This window comes from Neoarius graeffei, chromosome 21, assembly GCF_027579695.1.
Source record: "Neoarius graeffei isolate fNeoGra1 chromosome 21, fNeoGra1.pri, whole genome shotgun sequence".
Classification (NCBI taxonomy): domain Eukaryota; kingdom Metazoa; phylum Chordata; class Actinopteri; order Siluriformes; family Ariidae; genus Neoarius; species Neoarius graeffei.
Genome location: NC_083589.1, coordinates 4,444,362 through 4,465,409, shown reverse-complemented (window position 1 = coordinate 4,465,409; position 21,048 = coordinate 4,444,362). Strand labels below are relative to the sequence as shown.

General features: G+C 42.6%; 2 protein-coding genes across 5 annotated transcripts in view; both read left to right on the top strand.

Moving 5' to 3' along the window:
* The window catches only part of rps16 (ribosomal protein S16), a 457,927-nt gene that overhangs the window by 309,576 nt on the left and 127,303 nt on the right, over nt 1-21,048 (top strand). The window lies entirely within an intron of this gene.
* lin7a (lin-7 homolog A (C. elegans)) overlaps nt 1-21,048 on the top strand; it is a 94,085-nt gene that overhangs the window by 63,808 nt on the left and 9,229 nt on the right. For 2 of the 3 annotated variants that reach the window (XM_060903798.1, XM_060903797.1), the window contains exons 3-5: nt 6,449-6,520; nt 14,207-14,416; nt 17,002-17,220. In XM_060903798.1, coding sequence (XP_060759781.1) covers nt 6,449-6,520; nt 14,207-14,416; nt 17,002-17,220 — 501 coding nt within the window. The remainder of the gene's footprint in view (nt 1-6,448; nt 6,521-14,206; nt 14,417-17,001; nt 17,221-21,048) is intronic. The other variant, XM_060903796.1, reaches the window with a different exon arrangement.

The following is a 21,048-nucleotide window of genomic DNA, read 5'->3' as shown; positions in this document are numbered from 1 at the left end:
CTGACTCCAGAAGTGGTACAGTAAACAAGGAAGAGCTAACAGAGTGCCATTACAGCAGTGTTTTCCTTTCTCCAAACATAACGCTTCTCATTTAAACCAAAAAGTTCTATTTTGGTCTCATCCATCCACAAAACATTTTTCCAATAGCCTTCTGGCTTGTCCACGTGATCTTTAGCAAACTTCAGACGAGCAGCAATGTTCTTTTTGGAGAGCAGTGGCTTTCTCCTTGCAACCCTGCCATGCACACCATTGTTGTTCAGTGTTCTCCTGATGGTGGACTCATGAACATTAACATTAGTCAATGTGAGAGAGGCCTTCAGTTGCTTAGAAGTTACCCTGGGTCCTTTGTGACCTCGCTGACTATTACACACCTTGATCTTGGAGTGATCTTTGTTGGTTGACCACTCCTGGGGAGGGTAACAGTGGTCTTGAATTTCCTCCATTTGTACACAATTTGTCTGACTGTGGATTGGTGGAGTCCAAACTCTTTAGAGATGGTTTTGTAACCTTTTCCAGTCTGATGAGCATCAACAACGCTTTTTCTGAGGTCCTCAGAAATCTCCTTTGTTCGTGCCATGATACACTTCCACAAACGTGTTGTGAAGATCAGACTTTGATAGATCCCTGTTCTTTAAATAAAACAGGGTGCCCACTCACACCTGATTGTCATCCCATTGATTGAAAACACCTGACTCTAATTTCACCTTCAAATTAACTGCTAATCCTAGCAGTTAATTTACAGTGCAGATTTACCAATGTACAGATTTACAGTGTAGATTTCCAAATTTATTGCAGTGTAAGTTTACCGATTTACAGACAGGTGTACAGTGTAGCTTTACATTGCAGATGTACAGTTTTATAGATTTACAGTCCAGACTTAAATTGCATACCCAGATTTTCAGTGCAGTTTTATGAATTTACAGTAGAGATTTACAGTGCAGATGTATAATTTCTCAGTGAAAATTCGCGGAGCTTTATCGTCTTATGCTGCAGATTTATAGATCACGGTCTGGAACCTGAGTAAAGCAGCTGCTTTTGTGTTGTGAATGAATGATTCGTCAGTGAGTTTATGTTTCATTGTCTCCATGCCTGTGATTGGCTGGTGCTGTTCTGATGATGTCATCTTTTTCTTCCTCTTTACAATTGTTTACACAAAAAGGATGAAAGCTCACAACTGTTCATTTTCTTTTGACTGAACTGAGTTTTTTTTTTTTTTTACTCATTCAGTTCTGTTTATTCTTATTAATCGTGACTTTCAGAGATTCCTGTGGCGTGTTTCAGTGCCTTTGGTCTGCTGGCCATGAATCGACTGTCAACACTCATCAGCTCGGCTGTTAAAAACATTCACGTTGTATTACATTCGTCATTGGAACTCATATTTCTCAGGCCGCCATTTTAATGTCCGCTTTTAAAAGATTGAATGGAAGTCTTTATTGTCTGTTTAGCAGCAGGCTATAAATCCTGAGGTTAATCTGCTGCTTACTGTTTGTGGATGAGTTTTTATAAAATTACCAACCAAAATTGACTTTTATTGGTATTCATGGATTTCCAAAACACTATCACACACACACACTTGCATTTGGGTTGATATTAAAATTTCTGTAATAGAAATGTTTATAATAGCTGGGATTTAGTGAATAAAAGATGGCAGCAGTTTTATTAGTGTTATCTCAGTGAATGTAATCAGAGAAATGTTTTTTTATTCGAGTGAGACTGTGAGCTAAAGCTCGACTCCTCACAGTGAGCAGCTTTTTTATGACGTTTAAGCCAATGTCTGATTTGTTCCTCATTTCTGCACTCACTCAGTAGGGAGCCTAAATCTGGTGACATTACAGTCCCTAATACCTACTATTATCGTACATGTGCATGTCTTTGGAGGAAACTGGAGCACCCGGAGGAAACGGGGAGAACATGCAAACTCCACACAGAAAGGCCCTCGCCGGCCACGGGGCTCGAACCCGGACCTTCTTGCTGTGAGGCGACAGCGCTAACCACTACACCACCGTGCCGCCCTCGCTTCATCTCACACTGAAAAAATGAGAAAAATCCAACCTTTATAATTGAAATAAATTTATTTGATGAACCGGATTCAGTAAAGAGAAATGGACTCAGATGTCCTGCTCTGTATTCTCCAACCTTATAAAATGTTATAGGAGAGACTCAGTGCTGTCAAGGTTGAAAAAGTAAAATCTTGGGGTTTCCAAGTCTTGAAAACCCCCATCAGACTCTACCTCCATACCAACAGATTATTTGGAAGGTTCCAGAAAAAGCCTTTTCTTTTAGTTAACCACAAATGTAAGCTCCTGAAGTTTGTGAAATGCTACGACAACTTTGACTGGAACCGTGTTCTCTAGTCTGATGGAACAAAAATGGAGCTTTTTGTCGATAAACACTCAGTGGGTTTGGTGTAAAAAGAAGGATGGCTGTAATGAAAAGAACCCGATCCCAACTGTAAAATATGGTGGAGGTTCTGTGATGTTTTGGGGCTGTTTTTCCTCCTGGAAACCTTGTTAGTGTCCATGGCATCATGGACTTCATGAAATACCAGGACATTTTAAATCAGAATCTGACTCCTCTGAGAGGAAACTAAAACCGGGTCGTCACTGGAACTTCCCGCAGGACAATGATCTGAAGTCCAAATCAACACAGAAACGGTTCACTGAGCATCACAGAATCAAGCTTCTGCCTTGAACATCTCAGTCCCCTGAGCTGAAGAGGAGAGAGCACAAGAGAGGGTCGAGGACCCTGGATGATCTGGAGAGATTGTGTAAAGAGGAACGGGTTCAAGGCCCTGCTCTTGCTCTCCAACATTATAAAATGTTGCAGGAGAGACTCAGTGCTGTTTTACTGATAAAGAGGGTTGGACAGAGTATTAAATACAGGGTTGCCAGTAATAGTGGCACGGGTTTTTGTTGAAAATATATTTCTTGACGAGGGATTTGTTTTTCTCTGAATAAATTTATTTCAATTAAAGGTTGACTTTTTTTCAGTAAGATGAGGTGACTTCACCAAAAGGTGGATTTTTCCAACACTTTTTTAAAAAAAAAAACCTAATCTTTAAAAGGGGTGCCAATAATTGTGGAGGGCACTGTATGATTGTGAAACCACCAACAACGACAACAGTGTTTAGCTAAAATATACAGAACTAACAGCAAAATGAGGTAAATTACGTGCTAGAGGTAGAATGTGACACCAAGATGCTAATCTCGCTAAAACATCCAATTATTAATAATATAGCCAATTAAAACATTTTATCTAAGTGAAAAAATGGTTTTGAATAATATACAAAGACATCGTAGCAGGATTAGCTGAAATTAAATGATTGTTTCCCAAGGTGCTTCGGTTCCCAAGTTTTTACAGCACTGCTAGCTTTGCTAACTCTCTTACTGAGACAGAAATTTAATGATGCGGCACATAATAGAGCTACACAACTGCAGAAAAATGTTCTCAACTAAAGCATCAATAAACAACAGCAAATGAAGAGAAGATTCATTTTATAGTAGAGAAATGGAAACGCTTTAATTTCAATCTAACTAACTGAGAATAAACGCGACATAAAGCGATGCAGGCTAAAAACCGCATGACTAACTTTTGCTCGCTATTCATAATAAAGTGTTAATAAGCTCAGCTCTAGCCTTAGCATCTGAAAGGTGCCGTTGTTTCTGCTTTTTCTAAACACCGTGCTGCAGTAGAAATAAAAGCACAGGAGATGTAACGTTCATGTTCCTTAAATACAGCTGAGTAAGAGGTGCATTAAAAAGATGCTCTGGTTCTTTCAATTATACTAACAGCTGGAGTGGCAGAGGCTCAGTGTGACATGCTGGCTCGAAATCAAAGCAGGAAAAGTGCTGCTGCTGCTGCCAGCATCCTCACAGATTCCAGCTAATGAGAAGAACTCTGGAGGGCCTTCAAATAGCCAAACTTCTCCAAACGTGCTGTCACAACTCTGGCTGATTTTGAGTGGGCAACTAGCCAACTATTCTTTTAAAGGGTACATGTTACACGATATAAGGTGGTTTTTTTTTACAAGTTCAAAATAGTCCTTAAGCAGATTTAGCTACAGCAAGGACAAATTGGATAATATCAGTTATTATAATGTTGTCATTCTTTAGAACATTTCTTATAAAACGTCAATTATAACAATCGTTTTATATAAAACACCAACATTCTTATTTATATACATCATATTACTTCAATGACAGTATGTCATCTCCATCAGACATCAACACTCGTGATCGAACACTGCATTTGTTATTAAGCACCAACAAGTAAACAAATATACTCTGCTATGACACCATCATTCACCACCAGATATCAGCACTCACTATAAAACACCACTGTTCACTTTTAGGGGCGGCACGGTGGTGTAGTGGTTAGTGCTGTCGCCTCACAGCAAGAAGGTCCTGGGTTCGAGCCCCGGGGCCGGCGAGGGCCTTTCTGTGCGGAGTTTGCATGTTCTCCCCGTGTCCGCGTGGGTTTCCTCCGGGTGCTCCGGTTTCCCCCACAGTCCAAAGACATGCAGGTTAGGTTAACTGGTGACTCTAAATTGAGCGTAGGTGTGAATGTGAGTGTGAATGGTTGTCTGTGTCTATGTGTCAGCCCTGTGATGACCTGGCGACTTGTCCAGGGTGTACCCCGCCTTTCGCCCATAGTCAGCTGGGATAGGCTCCAGCTTGCCTGCGACCCTGTAGAAGGATAAAGCGGCTAGAGATAATGAGATGAGATGTTCACTTTTAAAAACCAAGTCTGCCCATCAACCACTGATCTTCACCAACACACACCTAAATAGTACATCAAACATCAATATTTGCACTATTAAATGTTATAATTCTCAATCAAACACCAACATTCTACATTAAACATCAACATTTACCTTCAAACTCCAGTGGTATCCATTAATCATCAACACTGACAATCAAACACCAACATTCACCATCAAACATATCAATAATCACCATCAAACACCAACATTCACCATCAAACACATCAGTAATCACCATCAAACACCAACATTCACCATAAGACACCAAGGTGGTCCACCAAACATCAATGATCACCATCAAACACCAATATTCACAATTAAACACATCAATATTCTCCATCAAACACCGGCATTCACCATCAAACACCACCATTAACCGTAAGACACCAAGGTGGTCCACCAAACACCAACATTGTCCATCAAACACATCAATAATCAACATCAAACACCAACATTCACCATAAGACACCAAGATGGTCCACCAAACATCAATAATCACCATCAAACACCAACTTTCACCATTAAACACATCAATATTCTCCATCAAACACTGACATTCACCAACAAACACATCAACATTCCACATTAAACAAATTGATATTTATCAAACACCAACATTAACCATAAGACACCAAGGTGGTCCACAAAACACCAACATTCTCCATCAAACACCAACATGCTTCATCAAACACATCAATAATCATCAAACATATCAATAATCAACATCAAACACCAACATTAACCATCAAACACATTGATATTCTCCATCAAACACCAACATTAACCATAAGACACCAAGGTGGTCCATCAAACACCAACATGCTCCATCAAACACATCAATAATCACCATCAAACATATTGTAACGGTTCTCGTAGAAGGGTGGAGCACAGAAGACGGCAGGACAGAGTTCAGGTTGATACAGCGTTTTTATTGCCACACTTTTCAGTGAACAACTATTTTAAATCCGCAGACACACACAATCGGCGTCTCGTTGGGGGAAGAGCTCCCTCTGCGCTCGCTCTCCCTCCTTAAGTAGGGCGTGGTCACTGGGAAGACACACAAACCCAGGTTAATTGACGTCAGGTGTAGTGATTTTGCCACTTACCTTCCCTGACTCTGCCCTCCTGTCACAGACCGGCGCTTGACCACGCCCCCGCTGCCACACATATCAATAATCACCATCAAACACCAACATTCACCATCAAACACATCAATATTCTACATCAAACACCAACATTAACCATCAAACACATTGATATTCACCACCAAACACCAACATTCACCATAAGACACCAAAGTGGTCCAACAAACATCCTAATAATCACCATCAAACAAAATCATTCACAAACACCAACATTCACCATCAAAAACTGACATTTTCCAGCAAACACCAACACCCTCCACTATACACAAAATTATATGATTCAACACCCAGTTTCACTTTCAGCTACCAGCGCAAACATACTGCATCAGTCAAACACATTCCTCATCAGAATCCACATTATTTGTTTTTATTTGTTATTTGTCTTTCTAGAGTTCAGTAAAAGAACTCATGAGCCTGATTACAAACGTGAATAAAAATAATCACTACTTGTTTTTTGTATTATTATTATTTTGTATCTGTTGTGTCCTGATCCGAAGACTAATGTTCCTGTTGTCTCTCTCTTTCTCCTTTCCTCCATCAGGTCTACCAGTACATGCACGAGACAATAACAGTGAACGGCTGTCCAGAGTATCAGGCTCGAGCCACAGCAAAAGTGAGAATGACTAAGATTGGGGTTCATCTTGCTAGCGTTCAGCTACTTAGTCTTTTGTCCACAGTGTCAGGACAGTGCTAGCAAAAATGAGACAGAACTATTTGGAACATCCACAGTTTTCTCAGATGTTTTGGTAAATTAGTTCAAAAAGACTCTGTATGGGTAAAATTACACTGGATATGCATTAGCATTGTCTGCTAACCTAACCAAGGATTCCATGATATGGAGAATATCAGCTTTGTGTAGGAACGCAGAACTTATCTTAGCATGTGGATGACACAAGAGTGTACCTTTCATGTAGAATCTTCTCCAAAAGTTGAGAAGTTGCACGTAGCATAAGAACATTTTGTGGAAAGTGTTGGAAAATTGGTACATTCCGGAAATTAAAATGGTGAATTGAAGCCTTGGTAGTGGTGGGCTTTCGGCTTTTTATGCTAATGTTCAAGTGTTTAGGATATGAGCATGACAGACTCGCTGACCTTCACGGATTTTGCATAGGAACTCCGCGTTTTAATTTAACATTGGAGTAAACATGAATCTGGAATGATTAACAGTTGTGTAAGAATTTTGAAAGCCTCACCCCCTCCCATGTCATATTTAGTCATTAGTCATACTTTGACCATAGCTCTCGCCTCGACTCAGTTTTCCTGCTTGAAAATGGAGAATGTTTTGAGTTCGTTAATGAAAAATAAAATCTATCGGTGTGTTTTCCGCTTTGCTAACATTACGCATGTATATACGGCAGGGTTCCCGCTGGCGCTCGTCACGCTCTTCACTGACGAACATAATCCATCAGTGATGAAGAGAAAATTACCAGCAGTTTCAGAGTGATGAATGTATTTGTCATCATTATCATGTCATCTTTTCTAGAAATCTCTCCATTTGCTGAAATCCAGCCCCAGTAAAGAGACAGTGGGAAGCCAGAGTGTAAACAATGAGCGCGTGCTTGTGACCAATAAAAATCGACTACACATAATGACCAAATGAGCGCTAAGCTTTTGACCAATCACAGCACAAATTAAGCAGCCTGGTGTGGTGGTGTAATTATCTCTGCATGAACCAAACAATGGCGCAGTGCAAGCTGATGATTTTTCTTTTCTTTTTTTTGAGCGGGCTTCTTCAAGCACTGAAGATAATTTAAGGGCTGAAACAGCCGACCGTCCCCGAACACATTGGATAGGGTCACTAATACAGGGGTCAGTTAAATAAATAGGTAAATAAATAAATAAATGCATTCATTCATTTTATCTGTTTATCCATTTATTTATCCGTTTCCTGTCAGGAGTTAGGGTTCTTAAAAAAAAAAAGCCAACCTGGCTCAGTTTCAATTTTACATGAGTAAAATAATATCTCAGATATCTTGAACTGTGACAGTGTAAATCACAGTCTGGGATTTCTTTTGGTTTTCAAGAAAAAAAAAAAAAAGAATTAAATTAGTATTTTTCCAAATCATGTACGATCCATACAGCAAAATGTCAGGTTGATGAAACAACATTGATTTACAAGGAATGTACTGAAATTAGACACTTCCAGCAGACTTTTCTTTTGCATAAAGTTGGATTTTCAGCTGAAAGCTACAGTGCTGTTGCATGCATGCCAAAGTGAAAGTGCCATCAGCTGGCAAGCAACCGAAGGGAGCTATGTTTTGGGGTTATAGCCCCCGGGTATTTTCGCCCTCAAAAAAAGTAAGAGATTAATAGAAAACAACTGACTTGGATTTCATCTAGGATTTTGAATGTTGTAATACAATAATGTAGCTTAGAACTGGTGTCTTTGTGATCCTAAAGGAGAGATATCCATCCATCCATCCATCCATTATCTGTAGCCCCTTATCCTGTTCTACAGGGTCGCAGGCAAGCCGGAGCCTATCCCAGCTGACTATGGGCGAAAGGCGGGGTACACCCTGGACAAGTCGCCAGATCATCGCAGGGCAGGGGGAACCCTGATATGGTATTTATCATCAGTTAGCTATACAGTGCCTTGCAAAAGTATTCATCCCCCTTGGTATTTGTCCTGTTTTGTCGCATTACAAGCTGGAAGTAAAATGGATTTTTGGAGGGTTAGCACCATTTGATTTACACAACAGGCCTACAACTTTAAAGGTGCACATTGTTTTTTTATTGTGACACAAACAATAATTAAGATGAAAAAACAGAAATCTGGAGTGTGCATAAGTATTCACCCCATTTTGTATGAAACCCCTAAATAAGAGCTGGTCCAACCAATTCACTTCATAAGTCACATAATTAGCTGATTACAATCCACCTGTGTGCAATCAAAGTGTCACATGATCTGTCACATGATGTCTGTACAACCTGTTCTGGAAGGACCCTGACTCTGCAACGCTACTAATCAAGCAACATGAAAACCAAGGAGCCTCCAAACAGGTCAGAGACAAAGTTGTGGAGAAGTATAGATCAGGGTTGGGTTATAAAAAAATCCCAAACTTTGAATATCCCACAGAGCTTCCTTAAATCCATTATAGCAAAATGGAAAGAATATGGCACCACTACAAACCTGAAAGAGAAGGCCCCGCCCACCAAAACTCACAGACCGGGCAAGGAGGGCATTAATCAGAGATGCAACAAAGACACCAATGATAACGCTGAGGGAGCTGCAAAGATCCACAGCGGAGATGGGAGTATCTGTCCATCGGACCAGTTTAAGCTGTACTCTCCACAGAGTGGGCGGGGCTTTATGGAAGAGTGGTCAGAAAAAAGTCATTGCTTAAGAAAATCATGTTTGGAGTTTGCCCAACAGCATGTGGCAGACTCCCTAAACACATGGAAGAAGATTCTCTGGTCAAATGAGACAAAAATTGATCTTTTTGGCCATCATGGGAAATGCCATGTGTGGTGTAAACCCAACACCCTACGAACACCATTCCTACAGTGAAGCATGGTGGTGGCAGCATCATGCTGTGGGGATGTTTTTCATCTGCAGTGACAAGAAATAGACTGGTACCAAAATCCAGAATTGTGACACCCAAAGGCATTTTTGAGACAAAGTCGGCAAACAGTCTTATTTTGTCAATTTGGGTGTGCCGAATTCAAATCTGCAATATGCCGAGCTCTATCTGACCTCTGTTGACCTCTAGAGGTCATTGAACTTTGGGCCTGTAAACGTCTCAGCTGAACCCAGTTTCTCAGCTTTCTAAGGAATGAAATGTACTAAAATGATTAATGAAGTTAGCAAATGGCCTTGTTTGTTAAATGTTTGGGTGCTGAATTCATTTTTCATTTGTAAAATGACATATGACCTCTGATAACCTCAAGGTCATTAAACTTGGCCTATAGACCTATGCATTTAACGGCATTTTTAAACTGACTTTACTCCCCCAAAAAGAATATGAACAGACAAAAAACAAATAGAAAGGAACAAATACAACATTAAATGCCAGTCCATGTACATGTGACTTACTTTTCACAATGAGAATGCCTCGGCGATCACCTTACATAACATTGCATTACATTTAGCGGTTATTGTTTATACAAAGCTACTGAAAAAAGGACAGATTCAGCAGCATACAAAATGTGGGGGCATACAGGGTATACAGGTTAATCAGGGTTAGTATATATGAGAGTTTTTTTCTTTGTTGTTTGTTTTTTGTAAAGGCTTTACCCCGTTTAAAACAAAACAAAAAAACAAACAACAAAGAAAAAAACTCTCCTATATACTAACCCTGATTAACCTGTATACCCTGTATGCCCCCACATTTTGTATGCTGCTGAATCTGTCCTTTTTTCAGTAGCTTTGTATAAACAATAACCGCTAAATGTAATGCAATGTTATGTAAGGTGATCGCCGAGGCATTCTCATTGTGAAAAGTAAGTCACATGTACATGGACTGGCATTTAATGTTGTATTTGTTCCTTTCTATTTGTTTTTTGTCTGTTCATATTCTTTTTGGGGGAGTAAAGTCAGTTTAAAAATGCCGTTAAATGCATAGGCCTATAGGCCAAGTTTAATGACCTTGAGGTTATCAGAGGTCATATGTCATTTTACAAATGAAAAATGAATTCAGCACCCAAACATTTAACAAACAAGGCCATTTGCTAACTTCATTAATCATTTTAGTACATTTCATTCCTTAGAAAGCTGAGAAACTGGGTTCAGCTGAGACGTTTACAGGCCCAAAGTTCAATGACCTCTAGAGGTCAACATAGGTCAGATAGAGCTCGGCATATTGCAGATTTGAATTCGGCACACCCAAATTGACAAAATAAGACTGTTTGCCGACTTTGTCTCAAAAATGCCTTTAATTCCTTAAATAAGCACTTTTTTGAATTTTGGTACCAGTCTAAAAGCTGGTCAGGACTGAAGGAAAGATTGATGGCACTAAATACAGGGCAATTCTGGAGGAAAACCTGTTTGAATCAGCCAGAGGTTTGAGACTGGGACAAAGGTTCACGTTCCAGCAGGACAATGGCCCTAAACATACTGTGAAAGCTACACTGGAATGGTTTAAAGGGAAACATTTAAATGTCTTGGAATGGCCTAATCAAAGCCCAGACCTCAATCCAGTTGAGAATCTGTGGCATAACTTGAAGATTGCTGTACACCAACGCAACCCATCTAACTTGGAGTTGGAGCAGTTTTGCCTTGAGGAATGGGCAACAATCCCAGTGGCTAGATGTGCTAAGCTAATAGAGACATACCTCAAGAGACTTGCAGCTGTAATTGCAGCAAAAGGTGGCTCTACAATGGGGGTGAATACCTATGCACACTCCAGATTTCTGTTTTTTCATCTTAATTATTGTTTGTGTCACAGTAAAAAAAAAACAATATGCACCTTTATAGTGGTCGGCATGTTGTGTAAATCAAATGGTGCTAACCCTCCAAAAATCCATTTTAATTCCAGCTTGTAATGCGACAAAACAGGACAAACACCAAGGGGATGAATACTTTTGCAAGGCACTGTAATCATTACGGCTGTACCATGGGGAAGCCTAAAGGTTGGAGAAGCAGCTTTGGGACCAAAATGTTGCTGGTTTGATTCCCTGGACCAGCAGGAAAGGCTGACGTGCTCTTGAGCAAGGCACCTAACTTCCAACCAAGATGCTGTGGGTATGTCAGAGTCCTATTGTACATCGCTCTGGATAAAAGTGTCCATTAAATGCCTGTAATGTAATGCACTGAAGATTTTCAGCTGAAAATCGAAAGGCTCAGCCGGTCTGGCATGACAAACATTTCCCTGTGATATAACGATCCACAATAACAATATAGTGGAGTTATGGTATTGTGGTATTTCGTGTAACTTATTTTCTGCGCATCTGAAATGCATTCACAGGAGAAAAGAGCAGAAAGTGAATTGGGAGTGAGGATGAAAATCAATGCAGTTTATCTGTATCTGGACGAGTGCGGCGTAGAGATGATACACGGCGCTGTCAGGTCATGGATTCGGTGCTTTTGTCTCGGAGAAGAACAGGCCGTCTTCAGGGTTTTGTTTTGACTGAACTCAATTAGCGCACTACGGTGTGTAATAGCCCATTAACCACGAGGAAATGAGGGAGAACAGAAGAGGCTAATAGTCTTCAAGGACATTTTCAACTGTGGAATTTATAACAAGCCACACAATGAGGTCTTCCACTTTTTTTGTTCGCATTAAATGAAAAGTGAATTATCAGTCCTGCTCCTAGAAGTACACCAAGGCCTGGTTTGTTGCCAGTTTAGACGTATCCTGTGTCCTCTGAGAAGGAGGCGTGGCCTGTGTGTTTGCCCTGTCAGTCTCACTGAAGGAAATTAAAGAGGTGTGGCCACAATGAAAGAGGCATGGCCTCTGTCAGTCTCAGTGAAGGAGGCATGGCTACTGGGTCATTATGTAACCAAGCTAGATGGCATTTAGGTAAACTATTATACTGTATAATTTCATCTCATCTCATTATCTCTAGCCGCTTTATCCTGTTCTACAGGGTCGCAGGCAAGCTGGAGCCTATCCCAGCTGACTACGGGCGAAAGGCGGGGTACACCCTGGACAAGTCGCCAGGTCATCACAGGGCTGACACATAGACACAGACAACCATTCACACTCACATTCACACCTACGCTCAATTTAGAGTCACCAGTTAACCTAACCTGCATGTCTTTGGACTGTGGGGGAAACCGGAGCACCCGGAGGAAACCCACGCGGACACGGGGAGAACATGCAAACTCTGCACAGAAAGGCCCTCGCCGGCCACGGGGCTCGAACCCGGACCTTCTTGCTGTGAGGTGACAGCGCTAACCACTACACCACCGTGCCGCCCCCTATGAAGTATATTGAGACAAATAACTTTGTTTGCATTTGGCTAATCAAATCTAACTTCATCTCCATCGTTGCTAACCTAGATAGCTTGCTATCAGTTGTTGCCTGTGTTTATTTATTTAGTCATGCTTATTAGCAAGCTAGTTATTGTTATGTATCCTGTTCTAATAGCATCATCAGGTTTGTGATTGGCTAATCAAACTAATTTTATGCTTCAACCTTATTGCTTGGATTTATCAACCTCAGGATAAATATTAGACAGATATTATTTCACCTTGGCATGTGCTCTTCACCCCTAAGAGCAGCCATTTGGTTTAGTGACAGTGTGCTGGAAACACGTTCTAGGAGAACGTCTATAACATTCGTGCAGCTCTGGGAGGAAATTTGGCATCGGAGACACTGTTCGCCATATGCTCCTTCGTGACACTTTCTCTCCCAGCCAGTGTGAAGCTGTGAAGGTCGAGTCTCCTCTGTGTTCTGCATATTGAACGCATTCTGACAGAACCGGGCTCTTTATTCCACCTCTGAGGAACAGAGGAAGATGTTTTTTGAGTCTCAGAGAGAAAATCAGACCCCCACCTTCTTTTCCCCTCAGGTTATCTCCTTATGGAAAGACTGAAGGAAAGCTTTGAAAGACTTTTCTTTTGTCTACCCTTTCCTGAGCACCAGCCTCTTAATCATGAAAAAAGCCTGAAAGAACAGCACCTCTGGCTAAAAGTTTTAATCTGCATTACGAAGAAATCAATGGAAAAAAGAACCGAAGACCTTGGTCTTGTTTTAACCTGTTTAGGACCGCTGATCTAGCATGAGATAATAATTAGGGGTCCAAGCACCACAACTCCTGGAACCATATTGTTTTGTTTTTAACATGCTGTCTTTACTCTTCCTTCATTTACATTGTAGATGTCTGCAGTAGGAATGAAAAGATTTTATAAAATTCATTTACAACTCTTCTCAGTGACTTGTTTTTTAACAAATATGGCTTGCGCACGTTCGAATTGAAATCAATTTACAGTCTGATTTTAATCTTTGAGCATATGGATGAGCACGGTTTCGCTTAATGGCTTCCCACATAACTAAACAAACAAACAGGTGCCAAAACTTTCAGTCAACATACAGTTTAAAATGCAAGAAGACAAGAAGTTGGGTATTTTCTGGGGCTGAGTCTCAAATCTTGCTCTTCGTGATGCATGCAGGGCACTAGGTCGGTGTTCAGGTCTGTTAAACCCCTCTGTAGGGTGCAGAGCAAGTGAATAGGTGGCCATTTTAGATTTACTTAAATCCGTCATATGAAGCGTTCTGTTCTCAGCCAATCAGAACACATCGTACAATAACAACATTTTATTTTGTATTTCATGAATCAAAATAAATGAGTGTTGAATTTTGTTTGTTTGTTTGTTTGTTTGTTTGTTTGTTTGTTTGTTTGTTTGTTTGATGGCTAGGCAACGGTGGCAGCTTTCGCTGCGAGTGAAGGCCACTCCCACCCGCGAGTGGTGGAACTACCAAAAACCGATGAGGGGCTGGGTTTCAATGTGATGGGCGGGAAAGAGCAGAACTCCCCAATCTATATCTCCCGCATCATCCCAGGGGGCGTGGCCGAGAGACACGGAGGCTTAAAAAGGGGCGATCAGCTGCTGTCTGTCAATGGAGTGGTGAGTTTTAATCCTCAGAGGGTTGAATAACGTTAAAGAGCACGTTACCATGAAATTTTCTTAAATCAACCTCATAAAGCCAAGTGACACAAAGGAGGCTTGATTAAAGTTGTCGAAAATGAAGGAACAAGAGCAGACGTCTCCGACAGCTGAACCCGTATGGGCGGGGCAGCGAGACCATCGTCTCTGAAGTGATTTCAACATAATCTCACTGCGGAAACAATTGTAACTGAACTGCCGCTAAAACAACTGAATATTTAAACAAACTGAAGGCAAAAAGAATTCTCATCTCATTATCTGTATCCGCTTTATCCTGTTCTACAGGGTCGCAAGCAAGCTGGAGCCTATCCCAGCTGACTACGGGCGAAAGGCGGGGTACACCCTGGACAAGTCGCCAGGTCATCACAGGGCTGACACATAGACGCAGACAACCATTCACATCTACGGTCAATTTAGGCTACGTTTACATTACGTCGAATCAGCGGATCATCAGATTAACGTTCTTAAAACGATTCACGTTTACACTAAAACCGTTAGCCGTGCACACAGCAACACCAATACACGGATACGCTCGGCTCCGCAGGCATCCTGCGCTCCAAATCACTCCGCCCTGAACAGCAAGTGCCCTCTGGAGGGTGCGCACTCCGGCCCTGCGCAGCTCACACAGCGCGAGTGAAGTGCACAAGCAGTGATTCGGGACTGAGCCGCTGTGTGTGTGATCCCAGCGCATATCACTTACCACTTGCAAGTGGAAGGATGGCAAGCCTAAAGACAATCATAACTACACAATGGGCAGTATTTGCATCAGTATTTGCAGTATTTTCATACTTTTATACTCTTTAATGAAAGGTGATACAAGGCGGAAGTCCGCGCCGTTTTTCAGCAGTCGTGTCACATGACCAACGCCAGCGAATCAGGAAGGTGGATGTCACAGTGACGTTGTCCAATGAGGACGCCAGCTAGAGCTCAGCACAGCATATCCGCGTATCTCAATGTTTACACAGCACCGGAGCTGACACGATCTAGATTGAATACGTGGACGCTGGCGAATTCCCGTTTCCCGGCTTTTCCAGGTGGTTTAATGTAAACGGACAGTGCATCCGTGAAGAAAACGAGACAGATACGGTCTAATGTAAACGTAGCCTTAGAGTCACCAGTTAACCTAACCTGCATGTCTTTGGACTGTGGGGGAAACCGGAGCACCCGGAGGAAACCCACGCGGACACGGGGAGAACATGCAAACTCCGCACAGAAAGGCCCTTGCCGGCCACGGGGCTCGACCCCGGACCTTCTTGCTGTGAGGCGACAGCGCTAACCACTACACCAAAGTGCCACCCGAAAAGAATTCTATTTGTTTTTTTATGAGTTGATAATTAAGGCCCATCGACACGTACACACATATTTTATAAATCTGTGAACCCGCAACAGGCCTGTTTTGTGTATATTTTGTGTATATGCTAGGACTCCTAGGTTTATCCCCATTTTGTTATTCTAATTTCTAATTCGAAGGCTGATTTGATTTTGTTTTATGACTTGTGTGGAAGAGACCATGATATATCCGGTGCTGTAGTGCTCCTGAATCCACCGCTCCGGAGCTCCAAACCACACTGAGAACACAGACTTTGGATGAGACCCAGGCGCACTAGCAACTTGGACGAGTTCCAGTCAGAGATATTGTCGCTGAAGAATGTGTTTTCGCATTTTACTTTTTCTGTTGTTAAATATTTGCCGTGTCGCATTAAAGTGGTGAATATTTAAATCACAGCAGCCAGTGTAGAGTAGCGATAGGACACGCCCAACCGTAACAGCATAGTGTGACTTGAGTGAAAAAGCGTGAACACGGTATGAAGATGTCGGACGTTTCCATGCTTGGCCCCCTAAAGAGTGTTTAAAGTGTTAGAATAAAGATTTAAATTTCTTCAGTCGTTTATGAACTCCTGAAGACAAAAATCCATCCCCCTTTTTTTTATTCAAAAGAGAATCAGACAAGAGTGAAATGTTTTTACTCTTATAGCTTCACTAGCGATACTCTCCTCTTAAATCCCATCTGCTTCACCACGAAAAAAGAACCGTAGACACCGTAGTTTTTTTTTTTTGTTTGTTTTAAACGTCTCTGTCAATTTCTCCTCCAAACTTTCAGACTGTGACAAACTTCAAATTGCAATTCAGTTTTCTCAAACGCTGTGAAGGAAAAATGCGACTTCCAAAAGCAGTGCCGTACAGGATTAATTTGATATTTAATTTTGTTATAATGGGAAAATCTGTCATTATGCTGTAGATAGAGGTTCTCATTAAGGTAAACATGCAGCACATTGCGAAGCAAAGAACTAATTAATGCTTATTTCTGATAGAATGTCACGTTTCTAAATAACTGCAGTCCCACTGCACCATGTAATGCTCACATTAATCTGAGCAAATATTAGAGGAGTTATACCACTCGATTCTTCATTACAGTGGGCCTTATTAGAAATAAAACACATTAATTAATTGAAGTATGTAATCTTGACTTGAACTAAGAAAGCTACATGAGCTGTGAATTAACGTTAAATCCACACAGAGTCATTTTTGTGAATTTCCATTCTCAGAGTGTGGAAGGCGAGCACCATGAGAAAGCAGTGGAGCTGCTGAAGGCGGCCGAGGGTAGCGTGAAGCTGGTGGTGCGTTATACACCGAAAGTGCTGGAGGAGATGGAGGCTCGGTTCGAGAAGCTCCGTTCGGCCCGACGCCGCCAACAGCAGCAGCTCCTCATTCAGCAACAGCAACAACAACAGAACCTCAACACTCAACAGAACCACACGGCGTAGGTGAGGCTTTTCATTGCTTTAAGGCCCCCAACACACGGACAGCAGGGGGCTCTACAATTACTGAGTAAGAACGATTGTTGTGTGTTTGTTTATTGTGCAGCAGGGGGCACTACAGTCACTGAGTGATATCAGTTATGGTGTGCTTGTTTATTGTCTAGCAGGGGGCGCTACAGTTACCGGGTGAGAACGATTATTGGGTGTTTATTTATTGTGCAGCAGGGGGCGCTACAGTTACCGGGTGAGAACGATTATTGGGTGTTTATTTATTGTGCAGCAGGGGGCGCTACAGTTACCGGGTGTGAATAGTTATTGCGTGTTTATTTATTGTGCAGCAGGGGGCGCTACAGTGACCGGGTGAGAACAGTTATTGCGTGTTTATTTACTGTGCAGCAGGGGGCACTACAGTTACCGGGTGAGAACGGTTATTGGGTGTTTATTTATTGTGCAGCAGGGGGCGCAACAGTTGCCAGGTGAGAACGATTATTGGGTGTTTATTTATTGTGCAGCAGGGGGCGCTACAGTTACCAGGTGAGAACGATTATTGGGTGTTTATTTATTGTGCAGCAGGGGGCGCTACAGTTACCGGGTGCGAATAGTTATTGCGTGTTTATTTATTGTGCAGCAGGGGGCGCTACAGTTACCGGGTGAGAACGATTATTGGGTGTTTATTTATTGTGCAGCAGGGGGCGCTACAGTTACCAGGTGAGAACGATTATTGGGTGTTTATTTATTGTGCAGCAGGGGGCGCTACAGTTACCGGGTGCAAATAGTTATTGCGTGTTTATTTATTGTGCAGCAGGGGGCGCTACAGTTACCGGGTGCGAATAGTTATTTCGTGTTTATTTATTGTGCAGCAGGGGGCGCTACAGTGACCGGGTGAGAACAGTTATTGCATGTTTATTTACTGTGCAGCAGGGGGCACTACAGTTACTGGGTGAGAACGGTTATTGGGTGTTTATTTATTGTGCAGCAGGGGGCGCAACAGTTGCCAGGTGAGAACGATTATTGGGTGTTTATTTATTGTGCAGCAGGGGGCGCTACAGTTACCGGGTGTGAATAGTTATTGCGTGTTTATTTATTGTGCAGCAGGGGGCGCTACAGTTACCGGGTGCGAATAGTTATTGCGTGTTTATTTATTGTGCAGCAGGGGGCGCTACAGTTACCGGGTGCGAATAGTTATTGCGTGTTTATTTATTGTGCAGCAGGGGGCGCTACAGTTACCGGGTGAGAACGTTTATTGGGTGTTTATTTATTGTGCAGCAGGGGGCGCTACAGTTACCGGGTGAGAACGATTATTGGGTGTTTATTTATTGTGCAGCGGGGGCGCTACAGTTACCGGGTGAGAACGATTATTGGGTGTTTATTTATTGTGCAGCAGGGGGCGCTACAGTTACCGGGTGAGAACGATTATTGGCTGTTTATTTATTGTGCAGCAGGGGGCGCTACAGTTACCGGGTGAGAACGATTATTGGGTGTTTATTTATTGTGCAGCAGGGGGCGCTACAGTTACCAGGTGAGAACGATTATTGGGTGTTTATTTATTGTGCAGCAGGGGACGCTACAGTTACCGGGTGCGAATAGTTATTGTGTGTTTATTTATTGTGCAGCAGGGGGCGCTACAGTTACCGGGTGAGAACGTTTATTGCGTGTTTATTTATTGTGCAGCAGGGGGCGCTACAGTTACCGGGTGAGAACGATTATTGGGTGTTTATTTATTGTGCAGCAGGGGGCGCTACAGTTACCGGGTGAGAACGATTATTGGGTGTTTATTTACTGTGCAGCAGGGGTGCTACAGTTACCGGGTGAGAACGATTATTGGGTGTTTATTTACTGTGCAGCAGGGGTGCTACAGTTACCGGGTGAGAACGATTATTGGGTGTTTATTTATTGTGCAGCAGGGGGCGCTACAGTTACCGGGTGAGAACGATTATTGGGTGTTTATTTATTGTTCAGCAGGGGGCGCTACAGTTACCAGGTGAGAACGATTATTGGGTGTTTATTTATTGTGCAGCAGGGGGTGCTACAGTTACCGGGTGCGAATAGTTATTGCGTGTTTATTTATTGTGCAGCAGGGGGCGCTACAGTTACCAGGTGAGAACAATTATTGAGTGTTTTATTGTGCAGCAGGGGGCGCTACAGTTACCAGGTGAGAACGATTATTGCGTGTTTATTTATTGTGCAGCAGGGGGCGCTACAGTTACCAGGTGAGAACGATTATTGAGTGTTTTATTGTGCAGCAGGGGGTGCTACAGTTACCGGGTGAGAACGATTATTGGGTGTTTATTTATTGTGCAGCGGGGGGGGCGCTACAGTTACCAGGTGAGAACGATTATTGGGTGTTTATTTATTGTGCAGCAGGGGGTGCTACAGTTACCGGGTGAGAACGATTATTGGGTGTTTATTTATTGTGCAGCAGGGGGCGCTACAGTTACCAGGTGAGAACGATTATTGGGTGTTTATTTATTGTGCAGCAGGGGGCGCTACAGTTACCAGGTGAGAACGATTATTGGGTGTTTATTTATTGTGCAGCAGGGGGTGCTACAGTTACCGGGTGCGAATAGTTATTGCGTGTCTACTTATTGTGCAGCAGGGGGCGCTACAGTTACCAGGTGAGAACGATTATTGCGTGTTTTATTGTGCAGCAGGGGGTGCTACAGTTACCGGGTGAGAACGATTATTGGGTGTTTATTTATTGTGCAGCAGGGGGCGCTACAGTTACCGGGTGAGAACGATTATTGGGTGTTTATTTATTGTGCAGCAGGGGGCGCTACAGTTACCGGGTGAGAACGATTATTGGGTGTTTATTTATTGTGCAGCGGGGGGGGCGCTACAGTTACCAGGTGAGAACGATTATTGGGTGTTTATTTATTGTGCAGCAGGGGGTGCTACAGTTACCGGGTGAGAACGATTATTGGGTGTTTATTTATTGTGCAGCAGGGGGCGCTACAGTTACCAGGTGAGAACGATTATTGGGTGTTTATTTATTGTGCAGCAGGGGGCGCTACAGTTACCAGGTGAGAACGATTATTGGGTGTTTATTTATTGTGCAGCAGGGGGTGCTACAGTTACCGGGTGCGAATAGTTATTGCGTGTTTACTTATTGTGCAGCAGGGGGCGCTACAGTTACCAGGTGAGAACGATTATTGCGTGTTTTATTGTGCAGCAGGGGGTGCTACAGTTACCGGGTGAGAACGATTATTGGGTGTTTATTTATTGTGCAGCAGGGGGCGCTACAGTTACCGGGTGAGAACGATTATTGGGTGTTTATTTATTGTGCAGCAGGGGGCGCTACAGTTACCGGGTGAGAACGATTATTGGGTGTTTATTTATTGTGCAGCAGGGGGCGCTACAGTTACTGGGTGAGAACGATTATTGGGTGTTTATTTATTGTGCAGCAGGGGGCGCTACAGTTACCAGTTGAGAACGATTATTGGGTGTTTATTTACTGTGCAGCAGGGGTGCTACAGTTACCGGGTGAGAACGATTATTGGGTGTTTATTTACTGTGCAGCAGGGGTGCTACAGTTACCGGGTGAGAACGATTATTGGGTGTTTATTTATTGTGCAGCAGGGGGCGCTACAGTTACCGGGTGAGAACGATTATTGGGTGTTTATTTATTGTTCAGCAGGGGGCGCTACAGTTACCAGGTGAGAACGATTATTGGGTGTTTATTTATTGTGCAGCAGGGGGTGCTACAGTTACCGGGTGCGAATAGTTATTGCGTGTTTATTTATTGTGCAGCAGGGGGCGCTACAGTTACCAGGTGAGAACAATTATTGAGTGTTTTATTGTGCAGCAGGGGGCGCTACAGTTACCAGGTGAGAACGA